General features: G+C 42.4%; 3 protein-coding genes across 4 annotated transcripts; 2 read left to right on the top strand and 1 right to left on the bottom strand.

Annotated features, from left to right (window-relative positions):
* The first annotated feature begins 1,145 nt into the window (after positions 1–1,145).
* LOC143371197 (pyruvate kinase) lies at positions 1,146–4,975 on the top strand. The gene is made up of 7 exons (XM_076816147.1): positions 1,146–1,434; positions 1,489–1,771; positions 1,858–2,076; positions 2,134–2,309; positions 2,393–2,623; positions 3,287–3,509; positions 3,631–4,975. The coding sequence occupies exons 1-7, from the start codon at positions 1,231–1,233 to the stop codon at positions 3,843–3,845; spliced, it is 1,551 nt and encodes a 516-aa protein (XP_076672262.1). The 5' UTR covers positions 1,146–1,230; the 3' UTR covers positions 3,846–4,975.
* Positions 4,976–5,553: 578 nt separating this feature from the next.
* On the top strand, positions 5,554–9,713 carry LOC143371841 (short neuropeptide F). Of its 2 annotated transcripts, none has more exons than XM_076817501.1 (4): positions 5,554–5,673; positions 7,536–7,634; positions 8,806–8,984; positions 9,322–9,713. In XM_076817501.1, the coding sequence occupies exons 2-4, from the start codon at positions 7,547–7,549 to the stop codon at positions 9,379–9,381; spliced, it is 327 nt and encodes a 108-aa protein (XP_076673616.1). In that variant the 5' UTR covers positions 5,554–5,673; positions 7,536–7,546; the 3' UTR covers positions 9,382–9,713. The 2 variants fall into 2 exon arrangements, with proteins under 2 accessions (XP_076673616.1, XP_076673617.1); XM_076817502.1 differs by having other exon boundaries at positions 5,570–5,685; positions 7,547–7,634.
* On the bottom strand, positions 9,662–18,796 carry LOC143371827 (uncharacterized). The gene is made up of 13 exons (XM_076817472.1): positions 18,683–18,796; positions 17,701–17,968; positions 17,473–17,617; positions 16,753–16,952; positions 14,726–14,832; positions 14,435–14,656; positions 14,161–14,364; positions 13,786–14,088; positions 13,611–13,709; positions 10,801–11,183; positions 10,440–10,554; positions 10,138–10,296; positions 9,662–10,033 (listed from the first exon to the last, which is right to left on the bottom strand). The coding sequence occupies exons 1-13, from the start codon at positions 18,755–18,757 to the stop codon at positions 9,836–9,838; spliced, it is 2,478 nt and encodes an 825-aa protein (XP_076673587.1). The 5' UTR covers positions 18,758–18,796; the 3' UTR covers positions 9,662–9,835.
* Positions 18,797–18,838: the final 42 nt, after the last annotated feature.

The raw sequence follows: 18,838 nt of genomic DNA, 5'->3' as shown, positions 1-18,838 counted from the left end.
AAGAGATGAATTTAAGGGGTACGCTCAGTCAAGAGGCCGAAAAAATGTGATTTTTTGGAATTTTTTTCTCTGAAACTATAAAGCTTTATTTTAACATCTCTTTTTTTGTGTGAAAGGTAGTACATTTCGCTATGTCAAGAGAGGGATTTGCGGTGACCGCGATTACTCAGAAGTGGATTATTTGAAATCGAAAATTGGAAAAAAATTTAGTTAATATATATAATTATCTAATCCTTGGACGAAGGGTTTTTCGAAATATTGATTTAGGACAAAATGGCAAATGTTCAGGGCTTGAGAACTGTTATAATATCGATATCGGTTCTCCAAACGGTTATAAAGAACCTTTATTTGGAATAACTGTTACGAAGAACCGAAATTTCCAACTATTTTTTGTTTTTGTTACGGTTCCTATTTCCCTCCGCATATCGGTTCCGTAACCGTTATTTTTTTGGTTCTATATCGGTTCCAAAACGATTCCAGAATCAATTCTGGTATCGACTTTTCCCTAATTAATATCATTAATTATTATTGCAGCTGCAGATTACTGTATATGTGCATATTTTTAAAAAAATCCTTATAGAAAAAGGAGAAACATTTATACGTATCATTGATTTCTAATAAAGCGTTGAAATACATAAATCAGCTACATATTTTTTACACTCACACACATACACTATATTATTCAGAATAGGAAGTTAAAAGCTTCTCCTGTTTCTATAAGGATTTTGTAAAAAATATGCACATATACAGTAATCTGCGCCTGCAATAATTATTAATGATATCAATTAGGGAACCAACATAGCGCCGAAAAAATAACGATTATGGAACCGATCTGAGGAGGGAAATAGGAACCGTAACCGAAACAGATAGTAGTTTGAAATTCCGGTTCTTCGTAACAGTTTATTCCGAATGAAGATTCTCCACAACCGTTTTAATCAGAACCTTGATATAACAGTTTTAAACGGTTATTTTTTAACTGTTTCAAGCCCTGCAAATGTTCAAACGTAAACTGTCGATTTTCGAAGGTTCGCACCTTTTTCGGCCTGCTGACTGAGCGCAACCCCTTATTTACCTTGGCCATTGAACAGTAATTTGGAATGTAAAGTCTCATAAATTGAACACTCTTTCCCGAGACGTTTGCAGAATCGCTAGCGCGATATTTCCCAAGACTGTTGCCTCCATCGTTTCGGTACAGGGGACGCGAATTCCTGCCCCGACGCTATCGTAAACATGATGCTAGCTGGCGCAAACACGGTCCGCTTGAACATGTCCCATCAAGAGGCGAAATGGCACGCAATCACCGTACAGTCTATTAGAGAAGCTGGGAATAGGATGTACGAATTCACCAGCGAGGTTTACCCCTTAGGGGTTGCGATGAACATCCGTGGCCCTGAAATAAGGACGGGCGTATTCCACGGTGATAAGACGAGCATAGTATGATTACCATTCAGCTGTCTGCCAATCAACTTATTGTCTTCAACTACGGAGAAGCGAAATGATATTAATTTACCATTCCACCTTCACGTTCTGCTCGAGCATAAGGAACCGAACGGCAGAGGGAGGTTTAAAGAGACCGATCCTTCACTCTTGCAGGGTTACGCTGAGCTGAAGGAAGGCAATGCTGTGAAATTGGTAACCGACGATGTCGCGAAACGCGCAGGCTGCGCTAGCTGCTTTTGGGTCTCTTATCGAAACTTGCCAAGAGTATGTCGACCTGGTGATAAAATCCTGATCGATCGCGGCGCTGTCTTATTGCAGGTCGCTTGTGTCCGTTAGTTGCACCCTTCCTCCGTATTATTCAATTATTGCCGATCAAGCCGCCGAGTCAATTAAAAAAAAAATCAAATGTTAATACAGGCGAGACGTGCATAGTTTGTAAGATCATAAAGGGCGGTGTCGTGAGGGACGAGAAGCTGGTGCAATTATTAGACAGCGTAGTCGAATTGCCGCAGATTTCAGACAAGGACGACGAGCATATAGAGCTGGCTTCGAACTTGGAGTGTGATTTTATCATAGTGAACCACACGCGCGATGAGAAGATGATCTACGCCGTGAAGAATCGGTTTAAAGAGATGGGTACGTTTAACGAAGGAGGCCGCTGAATAGACTTTAAAGCCTCTGTAATTTGCGAAGGTGCTACAAGAATTTGCGTGGTAGCGAAGATTTCCTCGCAGCAGGGTTTGGAGAATTTCGACGGGATCTTGCATGCAGCCGATGGCATTCTTCTCGATCGAGCCAGCGTCGAGGTCGACGTGGGGAGCGAGAAGTTGTTCCTCGTCGAGAAGATGGCCATTGCGAAGTGCATCAAAGTAAGCACTCGTGTGTTGAGCGTCGTCGCTCGTCGGATATTAAAAATAATTCCGCACGGTCAACACCCGCCGATCCCGTTTAGCTGGGGAAGCCAATAGCGTTAGCTTTCCACGTGTGCAAAGACGACAAGTCGAGAATCGATATGAACCTGATTGCAAGTGCTGTTTTGAACGGAGTCGACACGATTCTCCTCAAAACGGGCAGCTTAGACTCGAAGGGAACTACTGAATTGTTGAAAGACGTGGACACAGTGTGCAGGGAAGCTGAAAGCGCCCGGTGGCAGAAGGAAATCTTTGACGAGCTTAGCTATAAGGTATATGCTTGGATTAGGGTAATGCGGTCGCTATATTTTTTTAAACTTCAGGGATAATGGTGGAGTGGAGTAAAATAACCACCCGGATTGACTCAGGGGTGGATTTAGGTATTGGCTGAGTAGACTGTAGACTAGGGCGGCAAATTTCCAGCGAAAGAAATTGGAAAAGGTTTAAACACAGAGGCCTGAGACAACTTTAAAAACAAATTACTTATCTTAATAAATAAAGCAGAAAGTGTTTGTGTGATTGTCTGTCGCCTAAAAACTTTCGAACGCTAAACTCTGGGGGCACGAAATGTGTCTCAGCTGATTATGCCTAGCTGCACCAGAAGAACGTGACTATTTTCACAAAAAAAATAAAAAATAAATTTTTTTTATAAAATCCGAATTTAAATTTCGAGCGAAGCCGAGTAGTAAAGCTAGTTTTTCATGTGGCGAATTAGCAATGACTTAGATATGAGGTGCCATATTAAATTAATTTTGAAGTCGTCTCAATTCTTTTAAATTAAAATATTTTATGATACTTCGCGGAAAGGGCGACAGACGGTTATCCTAGGAGCGCCAAATCTTCAAATCCGCCCCTGCGAATTGTACCACAAAATGTTTCTTTACTATAACTTCTACAAGACAATACTCTTCGTCTTCTTGCCTCCGCGAAAACAGGTGCCAATTCCTTTGGATCCTCTGCAATCGGTCGCCATAGGAGCAGTCGAGACGTCTTTGAAATTGAACGCGGCTGCGATCATCGTCGCAACGACCACTGGTCGCAGCGCAGTCCTATTGTCAATGTACCGTCCACGGTGCCCCATCGTGGCAGTGACGCGCTACGGGGTAGTCGCAAGATGGCTGCTGCTGTACCACGGTATCCATCCACTTCACTACAGAAGTGAGCGATAACTCTTGCGTCACAGCGAATTTATTTGAAACGCGTCGACAGCGCGGCAACTCCGCCGTGAACAAAGCGATAGCGCCATAGCACGCCGCGTTTAATTTAATTGCAAATGCAGAGGAGCCACTGTGCGAATGGGGCAAAGATATGGAGACCCGGATACAAAGTGGCCTGGATCACCTTCGTACGAAGAAGTACATCGAAGTGGGCGATGCGATCGTCGTGGTCAGCGGGTGGCGTCAAGCGGCAGGCTTCGCAAACTGTATTCGCGTAATTTACGCATCGGCTGGGCACACGGACGATCAAGTACCAGATTTAGAGCCTTGCTGGTGAAAGATTCCTACCTTCCCTTTACTTTAATTCAATTAGCAAAGGAACTGTTCCATATTCTTCTTTCATTGAACAAGCTTCCACGAATTGTCAGATAAAATACGGTAATGAAATAAAAGCACGAGACTAATACGCGCTCGCGAGCCTTATGGGAGTATGCAGAATCGATAAGTCATAACGATGCACGGAAACAGATGTGCCGTATCGAAATCAAACATCGTAGAGAACTAATCAGAGTTCTATCGAGAGGCCAGCGTGGGTTTGCCTCTGTAATTGATCGATCTGTCGCAATTTTTCAATCGACGGTGGCAATTTTCTGCACGGCACGCGTTACCTCTTATCGTTCGGCGATTAGGCACTGCACGGCAAACTTTCTGCGGCCCGATAAGCCGCGGGCTTGCGATACGTGCTGGTATCGTGGCGAGGGCCGGTAAACCCGCTATCACCGAGGAAAAGCATCCTTTCTGCCCCTATGATCAATGAGAACGATCAAAGATAGCCACGAGGAAGCGGAGGTAATTTAGTTTCAGTCGCCGGATGACGTGACTCCATTTCTGCATGAGCACTTATTTTAATCCCGAAAGTTTAACCACACGCGCTTCTTTACTTTGCTAATGCCGTCGCTCACTTTTCGTTGCTCGATTTACGCAACGACGCACACTTTTAAGCGCACACTGCCTTCGACACGGCGTCGAGTATTTCGTGAAATGGGTATGCAAATATTTCTTTCACCCCTCACAGAGAGAACGTAGCGGTCAAACAGACATTAGGATATTATATTTATTCTTTGTCCACGCGAGAGTGTATCGTCGCCGCGCGCGCCGTCAATTAACGCGGCTATTACCGCGACCAGATACGTGTTTATTCAGACATTAACTAGCAAGATGCTCAAGTGGAAGTTAACATTAACGTCGGGACGTAATTTTATACCCTCTCGTGCTTCCTACACATGGCGCACTATCGATCTCTTTTCTTATACCGTCATCTGTCTTCGCTCGTGGACAAACCCTGACGTACCCCCATCATAAACAATTTATACCTGCCCGAATGGCCGAATGATTCAGTAAATGTCCCCCGACATCTTTGTACCGAATTTACCTTCAGGGAGATCGGCAGGTATTGTTCTACCTCTATTGTTAAACGCGACATCGTAAGGAACAGGGAGGAGCAAAGATGGCTTAGGTTCAAGGTGAAGGTAAGAGCAAGAGAAACTAAATAGGAGGGTTCAAAGAGAGTCAGGAAGACCCAAGAAGACCCGCGTGTGCCCAGGGAGACTTAGGGAGGTCCAGAGGACTAAAGAGAGCCGAAGGGGCACGCGAGAGCTAAATTAGAAACGAGAAGAAGTAGAAGTAGTCGCGTGGACAGGGAAAGAGCCTTGGTAAAGCAGAATGGATCACTTTTAGTTGAATATGACTGAAGCTCACCTACGCCACAGGAGACTTTCTTCACTGTACCTAGAAACAACGGGGTGGTATTTGGAAAGAGACGGCAGAATATTAATGGAAAGTTACGCTGGACGCCTCGGTTAAGAAATACCGAAAAGTGTACAGAATACCTGAGCAGAAGGGACGCGGAAATGAAAGGGAAGGGTACGAGAAGGGAACGCTTGCGCAATTGGGGTGGTCGCGCGGTCGCTTTTGAACAGCCACCGATGCTCATACTCCCCACCCCTCAAACACCCCCGTATATATACGAAGACGCCCTGACACCGTCTCATTTCGTATCGTTACCATCGTGTCGCGAGATCCGCTCAATTTCCCGCAACGGACCCCTCTGAGCAACGAAGTCGTTGAACCATCAGGAACGCCTTGATCCTTGCTTGTCTCGCACGGTGAGTTTCTTCGTGTTATTCCGGATATTATTTTCTTCGAACTGTAATTTTCCTATGCTCTTCTCGTTCTCGGGGAAAATAGAGACTCGAGGGGCGAGTGGAAAGTTATTTTAATTTCTTCACTAAATCATCTATACCTTATTACCATTTTGTTTCTTCTTCTTTTTTCTGTCTGTGTTTAAAGCAGGATTATTTAAGCTGGTCCCGAGTTTATCGCGTGCATTGCGTTTGCAACAATCGACAGTTGCGTGTGCGACAGAATGTACTATCGTAATTAATCTTCCGCGTCGCGCAAAATCGTTAAATAAATTAGGTCAAAATTTCAAGCGCTCCGCTTATTTTAGCCTTCTTTAGCTTTTATTTCCTTCGTTCTCTTTCTATAATTTCAACGGCAACTCCGTCGTCTCAGTCGAACAATAATCGCGTCTGATTCTGCATTCGAGTTGCGGCAGGGATCCCTCCTATTGCTATGATAAGGCAAACGTCTCGAAATCATCCCCGTTGTAAGCGCCCCTAATCGCGACCGGGGATAAGGAAGCGTAATGAGATCGTCAAGAGGATTCAGCCCTTCCGTGAATACCTTCTCAATTTAGACTCGTTTGCTTCGTTAGATTAAATCGCTCGCGAAATCATTTGACTCCGCGATTTCCTCCGGGTTTACGCGATGAAGCAAGACCGCGACTATTCGATGCAAATTCCCTTCCGTTCGCCTCGAATATTTTATTCAATATATAGGGCGAGAGAGCGATCGCTTTGTTATCGATTATATAATTTGCGAATATTCGTTTGCGATTACTGTCGCACAACTGAAAGCTGCGATTGTTTCAAGCCTCTTCGGCCGTACAATACCAAGCTGTTTACGAATTCCTTTGTTGGGATTCCAAGAGCGCAATTATGTTCGGCGAAGCACGCCGTTGAACAATGTTAACATTCCTCTAACATTGTTTATAGTTAAATAAACCCTGTATTTTACGCGCACAATGGAGACACGCGAAGTGACGCATTAAATTATGCACTTCGATAGGGAAGCTGAATGCACCGGGTTTACAAAAATTTTGACGCCTTAGATTATATAAATCTTTCGATGAAATTTGAAACGTCAAAATTCACCGGCGAATATTCGCAATTTTCCAGACTAGTCTGATTCATCTTTTATTATTGTACGCGACAAATGAGTTTGAAATTCAATTTACATTTTCGAGATCACTTGTCGTTCTATCGGTTCGCGAAGAAAATGGACAACTCGTATCAAAGGAAGGAAGCAGGAATAAAATAATTAGAAAATCAATGCGAAAAGTAAAGCAGTCGTGTGTACGAACTTCAGTCGGTGTATCAACTTTTTTTCATGCATAGAAATCGCATTCTTACGGTTGCGCATTTTGCCCGGTGCTCTTCCTGCTTTTGGCATTAATAATCCGTGCGCGGTTCGGTCACAATATTTGTGAAACTCTCTCTGCGAATTTTCAATTCAAACAAATCCTAATCCCCTCAGAACGAAGCGGACTATTTTTATATTAATTCTGTTGCTTAAAATTCGTGCTTGCACCCCTCTTCGGCTACTACTTGTGTGTCTATGTACGTCATTCGTACGGCTAAAAATATTGTGGCAAAATCGATAGCCCAAGTGTCCCCTTGTAAATGTTTCGTCCACGAAAAACCTTAAAAAGAAACATGTTAAATTTTACGTGACGCGCGCAGTTGCGTTTGAGTTTCACGGTTGAAGGTCCAGTGCAGGGAAGGTTCTACTGATGTAGCTAGAAAAATGATATTTAATTAACTAACACGTGGATTGTAAAAATGCTTCACATTTCACCAATGTTCTACTGTATATAATATTGTAACTAATATAATATTATTTTTAGCAACTAAGAAGATGTCAGCTAAATTCTACATGAAATCCGTTTTGCTTTTGGTTGCCATTGCCTTTGTCGTTGGCGTTGAAAACTACGTTGACTATGGAGGTACGTTAACCACACAAATGTGACTTGTCAGAATTATCGGTAAATAAATTACGACCATTGTCAGAAGAAGTGTCAAATAAATTGATAAACGGAGTGGAGTAGAACTTGAATTGCACCCTTTCTAATCTTTAACTTATAGAATTTGATGAGCCAATATACGCAAGATTCTTCTTTTTTTTTTGGGACGGCAGAAAATCGAATGCTTTCTTTGGGAAGAACACCCACCGCGCAATCTCTCAGAGATTTCCAAAGGTCACTGCTATGAGAATAAATTCTAACCGACTACCTGCTCGATTCATATAAATGTGATGATTACATTTTCTTTGAAATTCTATTCGACTCAAGTGCAATTTAATGGAACGTCTTGTTATCTCCCGATGTTCTCGTACATTAACAGTTTAACGGGGGATTCTCGTGTAACAGCCCCCGAAATTTACGAATTTTTAAAAAAAAAAACTATTGTTAATATTGCATTATACTCTTTTGGGATATAAGGAGGTGTCTTTAAACTTGTAGAATTTTATTATTTATGTCGATTCTTCTTATTATTTATTAATTATTGTGACCCTGTCACAGTCATCTGATTGCAAAGAAAATAGTAGTTTCTTGAAGTTAAATAATTTACTCTGGGACTGAACCTAAAACTTTAATTTTAATTTGTATTAATAATACTTTATCGTCGATATAAAGATTAATACGAAGAAATTATCTAAGGAAAAAAACTTACTTTTTCTTTCAAACCTTATAACTCTTTGAATTTTTCATTTTTTTTCTTTAAAGTGAACCAATCCCAGCGTAAACTATCTAGCTTTAAGAAACTTCTATTTTTTTGCAATCAGATCAGTGTGATAGGTCCTACACATCCCGCCAGCAGGAGTTATATCGTCGAAGAGGTGGACAAGGTTCCACAATAATTAATAAATAATAAGAAGGCTCGACATAAAAAAATATTTTCTGCAAGTTTAAACATGCCTCCATATATCCCAAAAGCGTTTAATCCAATACGACCAACAGTTTTTAAAAAGAAAAATCTTAAATATCAGTTACTTTTGGGGCTGTTAGACGAAATTCCCCCCGTTAACTTTCGACTTACTTTACTAGAATTGTTACAGCGTCAAACGTTCTGGTAATATACTTAGTTTCGATTGAACTTTTTTTCGGGCATCCACAGACGACATACCGGAGAAAACTCCAGGGGAGAACATCCAGGAGCTTTACAGACTCCTGCAGCGCACTGCTTTAGAAAATGCTGGATTCGCTGAGGTCCCATTGGAGCATCTAATGATTCGCAAGTCTCAGCGATCACCCTCGCTGCGTCTACGCTTCGGCCGCTCCGATCCTCGCCTTTCTGTGAGCATACCTTCCTACTTTTCAATAACGTTTCCTATTCTCACGCACGCCTTCTTCAACGCTGAATTTTACGATATCGCTGCCTAATGCGTTATCTAATAACCAGTGCACTCAGGATTTAATCTCAAGCCGAGTTGAAGGGATAAAAATATTTCGAATACAAATTAAATAAAATTCATTAGGCGATTATAAAAATATATTTAAAGAATAAAATCCAACTTTCTTTTCTTTTTACAAAGCCCCTTCTTCGGGGCAGGGATTCTTAGCCCTCCTCGGGGTGCGCCGCCCGGGGTTAGTAGCGATCGGAAATAATTTGTCAGTCGTTTCTATTTTTCAGATGGGAGGCTTCTCAAGATCCATGAACGTCATTCCATTCTCGAGATTCGATGACAATTAAACGATAATGGACCCTCCCTCTACCACCCATATTTCCTCGCGTGTGTATAAAGCGCTTGGGACGTGCAACGTTTGCTTTCTGTGGTATCAGTATTATCATTTACTTTTGTTTCATTATCTCCGTTGTCATGTGAGGAAATGTCTGATGATTTTATTCGAACGGGTGACTCGAAAAGAGCTGTCTAGTAATTTATTTCAGTTTCTTTCAATCCATTTATTCGAATCTATCAAGTGGTATGGGATTTCTTGTGATCATTGAATGGTAGGGACACGAAGTATAAATGTATCAGGTATTGTAATTTTTACCATTAATAAACGATATGTGCAATTTGATGAAGATTCATGCTCCGTGATGTGCTCTCGATCTTACATCCCCGCGTTCAAATGGTGATGCTATTTATTATCCAATGATTCGCAAGGTACAATTTATTTCTCAAACAATGCCGATCGCTTCGCTATTTGAAGTGCGCCGTTTTCACGGAAGTGCAAAGCTTCTTAATACACTGCATCGCTTCTCTGTCCTCGCGCGTCAGCTCGCCCACATTTTTGAACTCCGGGCGCAACAGAATTTGACTTCGCACACGTTTCGGTGTGATGGACAATGGCATCGTTAGAGCCTTCGTCCAATTCGTCTTTTCGTACTCGACGAGGAACTGAAAGAGTTATTCTCTTCAGGGTGGGACCGGGATATTTGTAACGCTTCCATCCGTTCGATCGTTCGCTGATAAACTTTGTCAAATTCAATGTCAATACTCGCCTGATCGAATGCGGTGTCTTCGATGTGGAACATTATGTAAGTCAATGGCTTCACGAGGGGGTAAATCTCTGGTACATCGACTAAGTGCTTCTGGATATCATTGCGTCGCAGATTCTCCAGCACCAAGTCAGATGCACGAACTAAATACTCGTGTGTTATCTGGAATACAAATCCCGCGCATGGGATCCAATGTAATTCCAGCGCTAAGCTTTCAATTCCCCCCACTAGATTATAGAATTGAAAGTTCAGCAGGGAAGCCATGGAAGCTAATAGTATTTGTAATAGAATTTTGCGTTGCATACTTTTAAAGCTTGCCGCCCAGATTTGGTGAACAGCAATTCGTCGGTGTCCGTTTCGATAATCGAAGACGCAGCTTTCGATTCGCCACTCTGCGCGCTTGCATTCGTTGTGGAAACACTAAAATATTTAAATTCTCCCATAAACTTCCAACTAATACATTCGTCTACAATCGTTCCTAGTACACCGCTTTGTCACTTACAAAATCTTTATAGTAATATTTTATTTACAAAATGGAGCGACTGAGGGATTTGTTAAAAAATTAGAGGGAAAGTTGCTGTAGCTCTGAATTGCAAAAGGATGTCTTCCGATCGAGCGAGTCGCTTAAAAGTCGTAAAAAGTTTAAACAACCGCGACGACGCTTACTTCTCCTTCACGAGTTGAAAGAAATCGTCGATCTGAGCCGTGTGCTTGTCGTCCTCGTCGATGCTGCAAATAGCCTCGGCCAAGGCGATCGCGACCCCCGGCTGGTCATTGCAATCGAAGAAGTTCAATTCGCGGTCCCTTTCCGCGGGAGCTGGGCAATCCCCGGCCTGCGCGTTCCCCTTCTTCGAGAACTCGAGAAAAGCGGCGTAAAGAGCCGCGCAAAGGATGTGGAGAAGAACGTTGCCACCGATCGGGTGGCAATGCGCGGGGATATTGTCGTTCAGTGCTAGTGCAGTCTTGAGAATGGCCGGTGGTAGGCTCGCGTATAATTCAGCGAAGCAAGCAATTACCAGCGACATTGCTTGGTAGACACTAGCCCCCGTCTGAAAATTATAAATTCGATTAATCAACAAGTGGTCCCCCGACGCCACTGATAACGAGAAGCTGCGTCATTAATCTTGAAACATTTATATTAACACTTTGAGTGGAAAGTTTGAAAATGCTACACGCTTTGGTTTCTTAAAAACGGCCCAAAATCACTTTAAAATCGATCCACCGAATGTTGGTGGATACTAAAGCGTTAAGGATTAAATTCTATAACGTACATATTTCCAGATTGAATCGATTAGTAACATATTAGGGTTTGTCGGTTTTTAAAAACCGGGTTTAAAAATGTTTTTTTATTTACACATTTATAAAATTCGAAAACCGGTTTTTACATTTAAAAAAAACGGTTTTATATACTAGAATTAATGTGTACGAATGAATTAATTATTAATTAAAAACTTTAACATATTGACTTGAAATCGCCTCGGACACAAACATATTGTAGTAGGTAACAGTTTGCTGTAAAACTAATTTTCACGAGTTCATATTTTCGGAAGAAAGATACTAATTGAAATGAAGATTTATAATTTACATTTTGTGCAGATTTTAGTTATTTTTTTTTTTTATTTATTTGGTTTTGTATAGGTAGAGTATATTTTATTTTGTTATATTTTTGCAATTCCATTACTGTTAAAAATAAAAACAGAAATTATTTTACATAAGTGCAAATATTTATTTTCAATTTCAATTATATTTTTGGGGGAAAATTCGAAAACTGGTTTAACCGGTTTTTGGAAAAGTCGGTTTTTATATAAACCCTATAACATATCGAAGGGAGGAAATAATTAACGCTGTCAACTCTAATAACGTTCACCATTGCACTTGCTCACCCTCCAACCATCGAGAGCCAATAGAGGATCACGGCGCAGGCTAATGACGTCGCTCTTCAAACCCGCGTGGACAATCCTCAGTCCTATTCTTACTCCTTTTTTTCTCGCACACGTGCAGAACACCGTCCAACTTTTTTCTGAAAGTACTTGTTCGCACCTTGTCCCCCCTGATCTATCGAGCACCGACGATAAAGAAGCCGCCGCGCCTCGGGCTCCGACCCCCTTGTTCTCACCTCCGCGAGTACAACCGCCTTGGTTTTTTTCTGCAAGGACGTACACGCATTGCTCGTCTCCCTCGCAGTCCCCCTTATCTCCTGCAACTTGTTCACACCTTTTTTTCCACGACTCCTCGAAGCACCGAGAAAAAAACCTGTTCGTTTCGGGCTCACCTCTTTTTTTTCTCGCCTTAAGTAAACAACTCGGCTCGTCCTTCTCGCACCCACGCACGTTTCCTTCCTCCCGCGCTGAAGACTTCGCTCGTCCACTTTCCACGTGTATGAAGACCGAGTCTGTCCCTTTCCCGGCACTGGTACCCGTTACCTTCCCTCGCCTCATTGGTCACCGAGAGCAAACGCGATTGACAGCCGCTCGTCTGATCCGCGTGGACAAGCTCGTCCGTCTTTGTTACACGCGCGCAAGACTTGCAATTAGTTCCTCTCGCTCTTGTGCTCTCGTTCTTATTGGGTATTTAGGAAATCCTGGCCTTCCTGATTGACTGTTGCGCTTCTAATCCGCGTGGACGCTTCTCGTCCTCCTTGCACGCGCGCGTAACTTCGCCCGTCTTCCTTGCACACGTTTGTACGACTTTGACGGTAGTTTTTACATGCGTCCGAGTTTTTTTTCGCTGTTTTTTCTGCTGGCTAGTTGTTCACACTTTTTTTTACCTCGGTTTGTGGAGCATCGCTAAAGGGGTGGGCGCCCGGGGCTCGCTCCTTAATTTACTCTTTTATCTTCGGCGCGCGTTTAACGAGGCGCACTGTCCAAGCACCCACGCAGATTTCGAATTTAACACTTTGATAGCAAGTGTAATGGTCGTAGTGGCGCACTCAGGATTTAATCTTGGGCGATCCACGTTGAACGGATACCAATATTTTTAATGCAAATTCAATCGAATTCATTAGGTGGTTTTACAAATTTATTTCATGAATAAAATCGTGGAAAGACGCGAGGGTAGTAATAACTTACGCGTCTTAATAAAACTCAACGAAGAATATGGTTTATTTAAGGATGTAACACCAAAAACTTCGCTAGAGTAAAAAATGTTGAGCGGACGAAAGGCACAACAGCTCAAGACGCTTGCTTCAAACCGAATGCCGTCGACGGTCGCGGTTCCTTCCCAATCCGAAGGATTCGCGTACCGCGTTCAAAAATAAGGGAAAACCCCGAGTCCTGAGACAGAGTAGGTAATAAAGAAATCCTTACGAATCGAGGACTCGAAGTGATTAATTACTCCGAGCGAAAGAAAGTAAGGTAAGTATTACCTTATACTCAGAGTCCAAGAAACACCTGCGTACTTTCTTATTCGCCCTCGAACTTAACGTTCTTATATTAAACATGAGCGCGTAAAATGAAATTGGAGAAATAGTGGCTTACTTTCACGGCTTCTAAGAGTATCTCGATGATCGGCTGCATCATGCCGCTCAAAGGATTCAGAATTGCGTTCAGCCACGGCGGCCTCGACTGGTTCCAAACCTATTCGGGCACAAGTAGCGCAAGCGTGTCGCAACTATTCCTATCGTATCCGCTTTATCGAAATTGAAGGAAGTACCTGCTGCCGATCGAGGTACCTGGACCACTCGCGATGCTGCTTCAAAGCTGGCACGATCACGCGACCTGGCTCCTTCGCGGTGCAGGTCAAAATGTACATCAGACTGTAAAGGGTCGTGGCCGTTGTGATTTTCAGAGATCTGTCACACGTTGCGCTGTTGCACAGGAAGCCGTCGCAGCTCTTCCCGCCACCTCGCAGCTTTTCTATATCATTGAAATCGTCTTCGGAGATATAATCGCCGCACTGGTGGATCAGGGTGTTCAATAAAATCTTCGACACCGCGTAATCGCTCATGGAGATCACCTGTAAAATAATTTCAAGCACGCGGAGCTTCGTATGAATTTCGCGAGGCTCGTCGTTTCGTTCGGTAAGCACCTTCATCAGCTGCGGCCAGTTCGGTTGCGGTTGGTGCCTGAGTATGTTCAACTCTAAGATCACAGCTCGATCTTCCGGCAATTCTGAAACGTGCACGTCGGAATCGATCGAGCCTAGTAGATCCGGGGCGCATATTAGCAGCCAGGGTGCAGGTCCGCGACGTGGTTGCAGAATTTTCAGATTGTCCAATCCGCCGCGGAAGACCTGCCATTGAAAGTGATCGAGGATATTCGACGGGCTTATACGATCGTTTCGAATCATTCGGCTGTTGTACCTGGTACAATTCTTGGAGAGGCGTGCCTCTTAACAGCAGGCAGGCCAACAATTCGTTGCACTTGGCGTGCAGGTCCCTGATAGCGATGGGCAGCTTGTTCAGCTTCACTCCGATCAGCTCGCTGGCGCTGACGCAAGCGCCTAACGCCAGGTAACCGGTGCAGCAGAGGACGTTGAAGGCATCCGTCCAGAATTGCTCGGACCTTGCCAAACTCGGTCGACCCTGTTGCAGTTCGAACCTTTGTGAAACCAGTAGCTAAACGATTGTCAAATGCATAACGTCGAGTCTTACGTAGACAAATCTTGTGACGATAATGGACAGAGACTCGTTTAGCATCCCTGAAAAGATTCGCTGCGCCATTTTTGGGGACACGGTGTTCCATAAATCGGCCTTGGTCCCTGAGCATACGAGATTCTAAGATAGGGGAGGATTTGGAGGTTCGCTGCTTCTAATCTAATAGGTTCGCCGCCCTTTGCGTGAAATATCATCAAATATTTTAATTTAAAACAGTCGAGATAATTCTAAAATTGACTTCATATGATAACTCATATGCGAGTTATTGCTAATTTGCTACCGCGAGAAAGATGTGAATTGTTTTTAATATGGGTGGGTTCGAAGCTAATTTTTAAATTATGTAATTCTTGAATCTTGAAACTTTCTTGGGTTTCGAGGTTTCGACGCTTCGAGAAAACCATCCCTATTTTTTTAAGTTATTATTGTTTTATTATTAATCGTCTTTGTTACTAAAAAAAACATAAATAAAGTCATGAATAAAGGTCGGACTCATAAAGAAAAATCGGAATCATATCAAGGGTGAATCTTTTTTTTAAATTTCTATTGTCCTCACAACTACATACGCCTGCAAAGTTTCAAGTCTATTGGATTTGTGGAAGTGGGTTCAAATTGAGGTACAAGATTTGAACCGAACAAGCGGATAGAGGAGTGAAGCTAATATAAAATCGTTTAAAAAAGAAGACACCTGATTATTTACAGCAGGCATAGTTAATAAGAGTAAAGGCGAGGCTGCAGCGGTAACACTGTTGGGAAGCCTAACCGTGAAACTAAAATAGAGACGACAACAAACAAACGTAACAAATATTAAAAATAAAATAAAAATAATCTTAGGACTTGACGCTAAACGCGAGAATAATAATTAGAAGTTATCTCAAGCCTCTGTGTTTAAACCTTTTTCAATTTCTCTCGCCCAAAATTTGCGAGTTTAGGTTACAGCCTACTTACGCCCAAATCGCCCGTGGTTAACATTCCAAAATTTATGAAAATCTCTTAAAATGTAGAAGAGAAATCTGTGAAAGAGCCATTATCGGAAAATGCGGGTTTTTAACTATAAAATACGACTCGAAAACAGGAACATATAGTTTATGATATTCATTTTAATATAAAAGCGGAAAATTCCTACGGTCGTGGGCGCGGGCGATTTGGGCGCAAGTGGAATTCGCCCTCGGAGTACTTAGCCTATATACAAATCTACCCCTGTTCCAACTTCCCGGAGACTCTGAATATTTAAGGGACGCGAAGTGCTAAAAGAGGGTGGAATGTGGGGATATTAGTCCTACTAAATTCATTAGCCGCCCTTCAAGTAGGGAGCTCAATAAAGAACTTAAAGTAGCAGGTACTACGTTGCGTTGAGTGTAATGTAACGTTATTTTTTTCGTGTAACGCAGGGCTCGATACTGCCACGTTCTACTTGCAGTAATTCGTTTAATCCCAGCAGGGATTGTTACTGTTTTATTAGACAGGGCTTAACCCACATACGTCGCGAGGTTTTATCATCACACTTACTTTGCCCACAGAGAATTCCATAATTTCCTCCGAGCCCGATCTAAGGGCGGGCAAGCAGGGGAAATTTGGGGGTGGCGAAATTGGTAGAAAGAGAGAATTAAAATCAATGAAGCAAAAGACTTTTGTTATTCAACGAATGCCTACAAAAAGTGTCGCTCACTGTGAAAAATTATAATTTAAAATACGTATTTATAATTTTAATATATAAGGCAAAAAGTATTTGCGTGTTTGTCTGTCGCCTAAAAACTTTCGAACGCTAAACTCTGGGGTCACGGAATGTGTCTCAGCTCGTAATGCTTAGCTAAACCAGATGAATGTGACTATTTTCACATAAAAAATGTATAAATTTAAAAAAAAAAATTGTAAAGTCAGAATCTAAATTTCGGGCAAAGCCGGGTAGTAAAGCTAGTTAAATATAAAGGGCGGCAAAAATCATTTTCGCCCAGAGCGGCGGAAGAGTTAGATCAGACCCTGAACTTCCTATACTAAGTTTATTATTACATCGCTTATTACGTTACCTTGCATATACAGCCACCACATTTGTATCACGAAAGAGCATCGTTCCCGCTCGAAGAACGACTTGTTATCGTGCCAACTAAGGGAGTCGGCTTCGTTGAGTATGTACAACGAGATCAAACGGCAATGCAGATCTAATAGTCTCTCTGCCACAGCCTCCGCCATTTCGTGATAAGACTTATACGATTTGTTCAGCTTCTCGCTATGAATAATAAAAGGAAACGTCTGTAATCGGATTAGTCTGAGTATCGTGCTTCCCCCGACTGACACGGAAACACCCCAATTTTTTTTCGCTGCCCAAATTCACTCTAAGGGGGTGTAATTGACGCCTGAAAAATCCAGTAATTGTACGATTTTGTGTTACAACTCGCGAACTGTAAAATAATTTGTTTACCAAATGTTAGATCTGATTAATAGAAGTAACCTTTGTCTTGAAACTTTTTCTCTATCTCTTACAGTTCGCGAGTTATAACACAATCCCGATTGGGAAATAGCCGAATTTTCAGGGGTTAATTTCACCCTCCTGGAGCGAATTTGGGCAGCAAACAGAAATTGCGTTGTAATCAGGAGGAAATCCCCTGCATATTCACAAAGTTTCAGAATTTTTTGAATTTTCGGGTTCGAGATCATCCCTTGTGAGTTGAGAAAGAAGGCAATAAAGCTTCCTTTGAGGAAAAGGACCTAAGTGCTGTTGATAGGATCAAGTAGCAAATTATGACTACCTTGTCTGGGAGGAAATAACATTTTTAGCCTGCTGGCAATAGCACCACAAACAATTCCTGATTACCGCGGCTGCTCCCAAAGTAGCGGTTAACACGGTCAAGTCAGCATGATCTAGCGATTCCTGAATGAGCAGATGCAAATGTTCTGAAATCATTCAGGGACTGGCGTGATTCTCTCTTTTAAAGTCGCAGCTCTCAGTTGCCTCTTGTTAAAGAGGTACATCGTACCTAATAATTGTTCAGCGGTGTCGACAACGACCAGCACGAACTCAGAGGGCTGAATCGTTTTGATAACTCCACCCCCGTTTCCTGCGCTCGCGACAGTCTCCTGCTCCGTTGAATTTGATAGTCCAGAGCGATGCTTGAAAGCAGCTTGGAATTCTACCTCCCACCACGTTACGATCTTAATCGCGGAAAATGAAGCGTGCCGTGGGAAATCGAGCTTTCCGCCGCATATACGCGCGCATAACGGCTCCTTCAGTACTGTCTGCATCTCCTGTATCGTCGTAGTAGATTAAGTAGATCGTAGAACATTCCAGCAATTTGAAGAAAATTTGCGCGGCCACTTTTCATATCGGTGCAGGGGTGGATTTGGGGATTTGGCGCCCCTAACAAGCGCCTGCTGCCCCTTCCGTGAAATATCATAAAATATTTTAATTTAACCCGGCGGGAGGCGCACCCCATATTGTAACACGGGTTGTCGCTACCGGGTCAAAAGTACCCAAAATCGAAACGTAAAAAACCACGGTTTCAGAATATCTTTTTTAACTTTGTAATTTTTATGTTAAAGTACAGTGTTTTAAGAATCAAAGAAAATTTATGAAATATCTTAAAATCTTTATTAAAGTTCTTTAAAAAATTGTAACAAGAAGTCAAACAGTCTAAATATTTTCGCAACCAGCCCCTCTGTGGCAAATTTTACCCAATAGCGCCTCCCGCCGAGTTAAAAGAGTTGATACAATTTTAAAATTAACTCAATATGGCAACTTACATATTTCACTTTAAATGCTTCAAGCTTTCCCAATTTCTTTCGCCCTAAATTTGCCACCCCCCGAAATGTGCCGTAGTGCACGAGGGCTTACGCCTACTTAGCCTAGATACAAATCCAACCCTGTATCGGTTTTCGATAAATCTACATTCCACGTTTTCGTTTAATTCGTTACATAAAGCGTTCCTTATTTATATTTGGTGAAGTACGGAGCACAGTTACCTGATAATACTGCATGTCCCGTTGCAGCAAAATTCTAACGCGATCCACTAAATTGCCATCTTCCATAATCTCCATTTTTCACTATCTATTCGATGCACAATAGCGTATCTAGAAAGACAGCGAGGTTTCGAGTATTTATCGGTGCGAAAATGTGAG

This window comes from Andrena cerasifolii, chromosome 7, assembly GCF_050908995.1.
Source record: "Andrena cerasifolii isolate SP2316 chromosome 7, iyAndCera1_principal, whole genome shotgun sequence".
Lineage (NCBI taxonomy): Eukaryota > Metazoa > Arthropoda > Insecta > Hymenoptera > Andrenidae > Andrena > Andrena cerasifolii.
This window is presented reverse-complemented; position numbering and strand designations above follow the sequence as displayed.

Excerpts from the sequence above, each read along its gene's own strand:
- LOC143371197 (XM_076816147.1), top strand. The coding sequence starts at position 1,231 with ATGATGCTAGCTGGCGCAAACACGGTCCGCTTGAACATGTCCCATCAA. Across the intron at positions 1,435-1,488 it reads ACGGTGATAAGACGAGCATA|AAGCGAAATGATATTAATTT; the intron begins GTATGATTACCA and ends TCAACTACGGAG. Across the intron at positions 1,772-1,857 it reads ATTGCAGGTCGCTTGTGTCC|GCGAGACGTGCATAGTTTGT; the intron begins GTTAGTTGCACC and ends ATGTTAATACAG.
- LOC143371841 (XM_076817501.1), top strand. The coding sequence starts at position 7,547 with ATGTCAGCTAAATTCTACATGAAATCCGTTTTGCTTTTGGTTGCCATT. Across the intron at positions 7,635-8,805 it reads AAACTACGTTGACTATGGAG|ACGACATACCGGAGAAAACT; the intron begins GTACGTTAACCA and ends GGGCATCCACAG. Across the intron at positions 8,985-9,321 it reads GCTCCGATCCTCGCCTTTCT|ATGGGAGGCTTCTCAAGATC; the intron begins GTGAGCATACCT and ends TCTATTTTTCAG.
- LOC143371827 (XM_076817472.1), bottom strand. The coding sequence starts at position 18,757 with ATGGAGATTATGGAAGATGGCAATTTAGTGGATCGCGTTAGAATTTTG. Across the intron at positions 10,555-10,800 it reads TTTCAACTCGTGAAGGAGAA|TGTTTCCACAACGAATGCAA; the intron begins GTAAGCGTCGTC and ends TAAATATTTTAG. Across the intron at positions 10,034-10,137 it reads AAGACACCGCATTCGATCAG|TTCCTCGTCGAGTACGAAAA; the intron begins GCGAGTATTGAC and ends TAACTCTTTCAG.